Source organism: Ylistrum balloti, unplaced genomic scaffold, assembly GCF_031769215.1.
Source record: "Ylistrum balloti isolate Yb309-2 unplaced genomic scaffold, AGI_CSIRO_Ybal_v1 Utg370248, whole genome shotgun sequence".
Taxonomy (NCBI): domain Eukaryota; kingdom Metazoa; phylum Mollusca; class Bivalvia; order Pectinida; family Pectinidae; genus Ylistrum; species Ylistrum balloti.
In genome coordinates, this window is record NW_026782199.1 from 133,221 (window position 1) to 142,876 (window position 9,656).

At 35.1% G+C, this 9,656-nt stretch overlaps 1 protein-coding gene across 1 annotated transcript; it reads right to left on the minus strand.

The window, feature by feature from the left end:
• Positions 1-98: 98 nt before the first annotated feature.
• LOC132552415 (dynein light chain Tctex-type 5-like) lies at positions 99-8,969 on the minus strand. The gene is made up of 2 exons (XM_060216583.1): positions 8,956-8,969; positions 99-880 (listed from the first exon to the last, which is right to left on the minus strand). Exon 2 carries the CDS (start codon positions 841-843, stop codon positions 136-138), a length of 708 nt encoding a protein of 235 aa, XP_060072566.1. The 5' UTR covers positions 844-880; positions 8,956-8,969; the 3' UTR covers positions 99-135.
• Between the last annotated feature and the right edge of the window lie 687 nt (positions 8,970-9,656).

Below are 9,656 nucleotides of genomic sequence, written 5' to 3' on the forward strand. Positions count from 1 at the left end.
TACATATTTATTTCAAATTAAATACAAAGCAATATGATACAGCTCTTTTCTTTATAGCACATAATTGATGAAATTATGATCTAGAATGTTTGGCACAAATTACTAAGTATACCACTAGCCTATCTATCATACACGTCATTCTGCATACACCGCGAACACCATTCCGATGACGTAGTACCCAGACTTGTGAACCGTGACAGAAACATGATTGTCGTACCGCTGATCCCACAGACACCTAGACGAAACTAACATACTTGCATCATGCTCCCCTCTTTCTCCAACAAGTACCGAACTCACAATTTTGTACCGTGGAAGCGTCATTTGCTGTTTCACTTTTTCTTTTATCATGTCACTCGCTAAAACACAAAGTTTACTCATAGACGCTGGGTCGTATTTTTTCAAAGTCATTTCGGATTGTATAACGTCAGTTATGATTTTTCTTACCGGTGTCTCGTAAAACATGAAGTCAGGCTGTAGTTTGTATGTATTTTCTAGTTTAACCCCCATCATTGGCTGAATATCATCGGAAGTGGCCACACTTCTCTTGTCTGCATTGTGAGCACTTTTTCCAGACACTATAGAATGAGCCGTATCTCGATGAACCAGGGTTCCCGCTCTTGGACGAATAGGATGAGATGACGTCGTGGGACTGCTTTTGTCACCATGGTGATGACCTTTTTGGTGACCTCCGTCGTGACTTGGCTTGTGATGACTGTCCTTTCTGGCTCTGTGATGAACAGACGGACTTCCTTCCTGCCCACCTTTGGCATGATCATCTTTCTGGTGACCATCCTGGCCCTTTTTAGAGTGATCACCATGCCCCACCTTTTCCTTTTCCTTCATGGTTTAATGGGTTGGCAAACGACGATGTGTAATAGCCCTGTAAATTAGAAAAATATTTTTTCCAATAAATAAGAACATATTTGATGAGAAAAAAACATCGTTAATGGCTTTTGTTTTCATTATGGCATCAATGGTCAGCTTAAATATTAATTTTCAGTTTGCTCCCTTTAGATAACGTTCTGCATCATTAAAGATCATGTTTTAAATTCAATACATGACCCTGATCGTTTTATTTTTTTGCAATACATATCTATATTACATTTAATATAGAGATTTTTACTATCAACGATGGTGTAAGGTTGTATGCCTGACTTACGATTTAATAGGAAAAATTCATTCCTGTAAAAGTCGCAACACTGAAACTAAGGAATAATCTTAGGACAATGAAGAATAAAAAAACGAAATCATTGGTCAACGGCTAAAGCTCAATCTCCCCAACCATGTAATTCGACAGATGATAACGGTTAATTAAGTTTAATCAAGCGTAGTCAATAGTATCACGTGAATTTTCCAACAATTTATACTGGATATAATCGATATACATTATAAATCAGATGACGTGTATGATCCCGAACACACTGCCAACAATAACAACCATTGGTAGCCTTTGACCTAATGCAAATTCCCTGCCAATTTAAAATATTTGTGCTTTTAAATTTTTTTTTCTAACAATACTTTGCTGAAGAATGCAACCAAAACTTATTTCAATTCATGTATGTCAGGTGTACAAATTGACAGAAGAATATCGCCATTTGTCTTCACATGATGAACTTTAAAAGCATATGATACAATTATTTTAAACTTTTAGGCATGGCAAGGAATATTTCCGGATTACTATATTAAGTTTTACATACTATCTTAATCAAAACAAACTAACGTTTCGCTACGTGGCATCCATGGCTAGTATTACTAACATGGCTTACAATAGAGCAATGGGACAAACACCAGATACACATACATGCATCACAACTTAAATTAGCCATTGACTCATCAATTACCCAATGATCGATATAACTGCACCATCAAGTGATGCAATCGGCCAAGCAATGTGGAACGTTACCGTTAGGAGCAAACTTTGCTTGCAGGAAATAATACTTGCTCTGTCCTAAAATCAACATTGAGAGTGAAAATAGAGACCGAGTTAATGAAGAGACGAATTCCGTTATCTTTCTACAGCTGAAATGACAAACACAGTAATAGCATTATCAGACTGTATAATGGAAGTCCCATATAAATGGCATGAATCCGGATGTCAATGAACCTAAAGACAGTTTAATGGGTACCTATCTTTTTAATATTAGGTTATCAATACAAATATGTAACGATATTTCAAATTTAAGTATCATTTTTTGTCTAAATTGTATCAGCTGTATTTTTTTTTAAAAAGATTGACTTCATATTTTATGAAGGTAACTAATTTCAATGTATACAATATCATTTTGGAGACTTATTTTTGTCATTAAAAATAAATCAAATTACATTCTTTCGGGAAATTTGATTTCTAATCTGTAACAAAAGTACTTGTGTGAGTTCAACCACTCAAAAACATGTACTACAAACGGCAAAATAATGCCACATAAATGAACAAGGAAATATACATATATTCTTTTGGGAGTATTAATGTTAAAATGAGTTTAAAGTCCATTCAAAGCCAGCCCCTTTGTTGATTTACCGGTGTCAGGTGAGAATGATAACACTGATTACGTTTCTATTCAAGTCACTTCTCAATAACACACCAACGGTATGTGTCAACACGCGGCGATAGTGTATTCCACGTATATTATAGATTACACATTGATTTCTACCTGGCTATTTGTCACTGATGTATGGAGTCTTTACTGAAGTAGCCAGTTCTAATCCGAGTAACCCTACCTACAGCTGGAAATGCAAGCATACTTCTTATTCTGACGTTGAAAGATTATCGAATAGTAAGATACAGAAAATTGTAGTAATCAGTTTTGACAGTAAATAGTTTCAGGACGTCTGTTTTCAGACAATGTTTAATCCGGTGTCATTTTAAAGTAATCTTACAATAAATACATTTGGCAATGTTTGTTTTGTTCTGGTTCTACAATGAACTGAGAAGTGTTATTTGCTGGTAACTTACAAATCATTAGAGAAATGTAGATACCATGATCTATTCAGACTTTTGAAACCTTTTGTAGATTTTCCTTCTTTTCAAAATTATGTTCTGAATAATTCGCAAAAACTCATAGCAAAGGCACATCTACAATCCTAAAGATTGTTATGATAATTTTAGTTATTTTCGATTATTCAATTCATTGAAAATTAAATTAATAGTGAAAATAATACACTTTTTAATCATGAAATACATCTTTTTTTCCTGGTACATCCACGAAATTGTTTAACCTGTAAATAACAAGTTACGGTAAATCATCCGTTGTTTTATGATGTCCGATTCATGTATTGCACAAATATTCAATACCTAAGCTCATCTGATCAACACGTGTCCTTAGTAAATACAGTGTGATCCAAGACAATCTTAAGATTAGAAATACTAGGCACAAGTTTTCCATGTGACGATGACCAGATGTCCCTCATTACTGTGATATATCCATATGGAAGAGAGAGACTAGTATGGCTCTTTATTATACTTCATACCTGTATTTTCAGTCTACCTTCAACCCACTTCTTTACTGTGCACTCTGTTGTATTATTAATTCATTATGAAGATTCCTTCGGAGCATATTATGGTATTTTCCTCTTTAGTTGTACCGAATGCAGTAAAACCTTTATCATCATGGCAATCTTCACCAAACACCAATTATATAGACATGTCCTGTCTTCACAGACTATGATATAAATTAGTGTCAAATCGCTCAAAAAATATAAACCTATTACTTTCTGACGCGTGCAAATAGGATATTAAAGTGATAACATTCATGTTTAAAAATACATTTTAGTCACAAAGAAACGTAATTTACTTTAATGTATAGAATTGAATCTCTCCAAGAAAGGCAACGATGATCCATAAGAATAATAAAAAAATGTTAAAGTTCTTGATACTAAATTTACTTATAAATAAAATGCATTACTACACTGATAAAGGCTACTTAGTGGTAAAACGAATGGCTACAGTGATGAAGGGTTACTGGCAATATAAAATGAATGGCTACACTGATGAAGGGTTACTGGCAATATACATTGAATGGCTACAGTGATGAAGGGTTACTGGCAATATACATCGAATGGCTACACTGATGAAGGGTTACTGGCAATATAAAATGAATGGCTACACTGATGAAGGGTTACTGGCAATATAAAATAAATGGCTACACTGATGAAGGGTTACTGGCAATATACATTGAATGGCTACACTGATGAAGGGTTACTGGCAATATACATTGAATGGCTACACTGATGAAGGGTTACTGGCAATATACATTGAATGGCTACACTGATGAAGGGTTACTGGCAATATCAAATGAATGGCTACACTGATGAAGGGTTACTGGCAATATCAAATGAATGGCTACACTGATGAAGGGTTACTGGCAATATAAAATGAATGGCTACACTGATGAAGGGTTACTGACAATATAAAATGAATGGCTACACTGATGAAGGGTTACTGGCAATATACATTGAATGGCTACACTGATGAAGGGTTACTGGCAATATACATTGAATGGCTACACTGATGAAGGGTTACTGGCAATATACATTGAATGGCTACACTGATGAAGGGTTACTGGCAATATACATTGAATGGCTACACTGATGAAGGGTTACTGGCAATATAAAATGAATGGCTACACTGATGAAGGGTTACTGACAATATAAAATGAATGGCTACACTGATGAAGGGTTACTGGCAATATACATTGAATGGCTACACTGATGAAGGGTTACTGGCAATATACATTGAATGGCTACACTGATGAAGGGTTACTGGCAATATACATTGAATGGCTACACTGATGAAGGGTTACTGGCATTATACAATGAATGGCTACACTGATAAAGGGATACTTAGTTGTCTAACGAATGGCTACACGGATGAAGTGAAAATCAATGTCGTAGCTAACTCTGATACTTTTATTTCAATATTTTCTTAATTCTTGGTATATCCTTTCCTATCACCCTCATTTCAAACTTCTTCGTTCCCAGATATCCCTGTTTACAGCCTTATTCGTTCCGATATACCCCGGTGTACAGCCTTATTCGTTCCCAGATATCCCTGTGTTCAACCTTATTCGTTCCCTGATAACCGTGTGTACAAACTTCTTCGTTCCCAGATATCCCTGTGTACAACTTTATTCGTTCCCAGATATCCCTGTGGACAAACTTCTTCGTTCCCAGATATCCCTGTGTTCAACCTTATTCGTTCCCAGATAACCGTGTGTACAAACTTCTTCGTTCCCAGATATCCCTGTGTACAACCTTATTCGTTCCCAGATATCCCTGTTGACAAACTTCTTCGTTCCCAGATACATCTGTGTACAAACTTATTCGTTCCCAGATATCCCTGTGTACAAACTTCTTCGTTCCCAGATATCTATGTGTACAAACTCCTTCGTTCCCAGATATCCCTGTTTACAACCTTATTCTTTTCTAACCAAATTAGTTATTTTACTCCTTCATCCATCAATACTTAAAGCCCTCCATCGTTGCATGTCTCCTTTTGCTCCAGCTACTCCCGTTCTTCACGTCTCTCCTTTTCCAAGCTACATCCGTTAATTTCTCTTTTTGTTCTCAACCATCAACATGGTTATCTTAGCAATCCTTATATGCTGCCAGCCTTGATCGTAGTCATCTTCGTTTGTGAGTTCTTTTCTTTCTCAGCCGCCTTTGTTCCATTTTCCCTTCATTCTTGGTAGTTACATTCGTTCGTTCTTTCCTTAGCGGATATACTTCGTACATAATAGCCAATACTCAGTAAGTCACTGAATACTAGCTTAGTTTTGTAGACCCTGGTTCGGTTAAATAGGCCCTTTTTATCTATTATTTTTATACACTGTCCTTTGGCGTCATTTTATTATGATATTAGAGCTCTGTTATAGATAAAACCAGACAATTGTTAAAAGACAAGTTATCTCTATAATTCATTGAATATAGGAGGACACATTCTAATTTGTTACGAAGTGGTTGCATTTAAACATTGATATCAGCATCGCTGACCATTTTCAAAAATATTTCTCTTGTAGGCTAAATCTTTAGCAAGGGATGCATTATTGAGATTATTCTACAGTATGTGAAATTGTCAGGTTTAGACGTAGCAGGAAACTTCACTGGTTGTGAAATAGCCTTCAAACTGACCAAACAATCGATAAAGGCAAGTTTAATAATCACAATGGAATAAGACAAGGTGTTCTGGGAGGGTAAGCGTCCTCTTCTTCATCGGCGATGTAAATCTCGGTCATACCAAGTAATGTTACGTGGAAATAAAAATTCACATCAACGAAACAACCAGGTTTACTCATGTCGACAACGAAGTAAAATTCAAAGCAACAAAGCAACGAAACAGCCAGATGTACTGTACTCACATCGCACAAGGAAATCAAATGTATAGCAATTCACCAATGAAGCTTAATCACATCACATACGGAAATAAACATAAAATTATATTTTCTCGTTTGTATGTTTGAAGAATTAAATGTGATATTCAGGTTTGTAGATACAAAAGAGCACTCGGTTGTAATCAAACATGAGAAAGTGTAATGGTCTGTGAAGCAGGTAATTGATAACCAATAGACGTATACATATACACGAAAAGCAACTTTTGAATACACGTTTATATTTAATTGTCACACATCTAAGGAATTATTTACATGGAAATGGGACACTTAAATGGAAGTCAGATAGGACATATGACAAATGTCAAGTAGGCTGAAAATCTTTCACAGAATGCCGTGTAAAGGTAATTTAAGGACACGGGTATTATCAGTACGGAGGTACGGACGGGTCTAACACTAGGGCTTAGTGGTTATAATAATATGAAAGTGTGGTCTTCAAACATCACATCAGAGGGATGTTCTGAGACGTACAAAGCACATACAATATGAAAGGTTTATAAAGAACACTTCTATTTCTAAGGTATAAAGACACATATTGTTCCGGTGTAAATTTCTAGCGTGGGTATTGATAACACTATTTGTCACAAACTCCACCAAAGTGAGTTGATAAATTCTTATAAGAGTTATCATAAGTATAAACAGCTTATCAGGCGCAGCATACTGAAAATACAGTTAACAATAATAAGAGAGAACCATGTATATACTCGTAAGTATTTAAGACACTTTTCGAAAGGATGACGCAAAAGACACAAAAGTGATTAACACATATCGATGCAAATTTAAAGTTAGATACACTACGAGCCAAATAATGAACTAACTTGCATCATTCAGCTATTTCGTCTTTCTAGTGATGGTATGGGTCTAAATTGTCTAAATTAAACAAATGAGGCGACTGAGGAAAATCTAGACTGGTCAAATAAACATCAAGAAAATACTACATGGCAACACATTCATAATCCAAACTCAAATTCCATGAAACTAGGACAAAATATGAACAGAAGAAAGATTTACTAGGAGTCTCCTGAAAAAGTACAAGGAGGATAAGACCAGGTGTTCCGGAAGAGTAAGCGTCTTCTGCTTCAACGACGACACCGGTTATGTAAACCTTGGTCAATTCGAGTAATTAATGTTACCTTCTCAAATGAGAACAAGGTATACAACAACGGAACTAACAGGCAAACTAACAAGTATCAAACACGTTCAGCTTCATATCACACAAATAAATAGAATCTTTCTCAATGTGATCACTCTTCTAGATCTCTGTGTTACGAGTTTGTCCGGCAATTGACGAGTTCTTACACGAAAATCAGGATCGTGAGAACAGACCTTTAAATATCGAATCAACTGTGACATGTAAATATCATAGGTTGGAGATGCAGGGATATTGCTATGCAGAAAAGAAAAAATCACAATAGTGAAATTGAAATCATCATAGTAATCGTACTTCTTGGTAGAAAGTTTTTTAAGTTTCGTTGTAGGAAAAGATCGAGATAAGCAGCTGATGTAGAAGAGTCTGTCGTGTCTTTGATTTCCAATTCTTGTTGATATATACTATTATATGGACATGATCATTTTAATTTTTTTTATTATTATTATTTAAAGACAAGACGTCATCAATATATTTGAAAGTGAAAATGTACGACTTTGCAAGGTCTTTGTAGGCTGTTTTGATGAGTACTTCAATAAATTCAACCTCGTATGAAAACAAAAACCAGTCAGCTAACAGAGGGGCGCAGTTAGTTCCCATTGTTATGCAAATAGTCTGTTGGATGATCTTATCACCAAACTCGACGAAGATGTTATCAAGCTGAGGCTCGATCATTTCTATGATTTCGTACTCTGTATATTTCTTCTTCTTTGATTTGAAAGTATTTTTACGCTTCAGTGTAGTACACAATCTTATATTCACCGCCGTTCACCTTTCTTGGAGAAGAAAGCTCTCATAACTAGAGAACTGAGGCGTTCCTTCAGTTTAGAATGGGGTATGTACAGGGTAGAAAAATCAAAATTCTTTTAGAAGAAATGTTTTAGAAGAGGATGCTGAAGATTGGTCAGAAGCTCTCTGGACTTCTTCATAATCCACATACTATTAATTTCACCTCTTAAGTAAACAGTATTACAATAAGACTGTAAGCCAGATTTGATAGTACTTAGAATGGTGGATAATAGTTTTGACAAAGGCTTGGTTTAACAGCTAGACGAGCCAGCAATAAAACGTTGTTTATATGGATTCTTGTGAAGTTTAGCGATTAAATATAAACAAGGGAGGTCCGTATCCTTATTATTAATTAGGCATTCTAAATGATTGTAATACCAAAACATGATTAGTTCGTCTTTTAAAAGATTGCAAATAATATGTTAAAATCTAGATGAGAAAGTCATTAACCTCAAAATTCCATAAATTTTGTACTTTTTTTATATACCATCATATAAATGCACCAACAGTTATATGCGTGATGACTCACATGACTTTGAATTATAAAATAGACATAATATGCCTTTAGTAATCGAAATATCACAGTTTTATTAAACAGATATTAAATTTCCTAACTAATGAAATTAAGATATGACTTACCTGTAATGTTCTCAATTGTATTTACAAAATCCAATGTTGTTTACTAAAGTATAAGGCTGAGGGGTTTGTTTCGGTGAGTTAGAAGGAAATTGAATATGAAATAGTCGTCGGCAAAACACGAGAATAATATAAAACGCAGAAGTTGATTGTCATCCAAAAATACATATTTCGAAGCGGTAAGATGTTCCACTAAGTTTAGTAGAGTTCAACAATAGCTAATTTAACATCCTAACGATACTTAGCTCTTCAGATACATGAGCTAACATTAGAAAGAATAAAATCTAAGGAAAACCACCAAACAATTATCTAATGGAATTTTTCGTCATTGAAACTACACGCGTCATCAATGCAAATTTTAAAAAGTCTGGCTGATTTAAGATATGACTGGAGTGTGTTTGGATGCTTGATTGTCAGAAATGATTGGAGTGTGTTTATATATGAATGACAGAGATTAGTTCTGATAACAAGTCATCGTAAGCACGTACTTCCCTTCCTCAGCAGGCACCAGTGCTCTCAGTGTTGACAAACTTGTTATCCAAGTACCGGTATATTATTTCAAGTGGAGTGTTTGGATAAAGCTATCTTCGAGTGGTTCTCATAGAAGGAATACTTAGACACCGTTACTAGTGGAAACATCAGGGAATCAAAGTATGCTGTGGATTCTTTAGTTTTTTAACACATTGCATCCATTTTTCAAAATT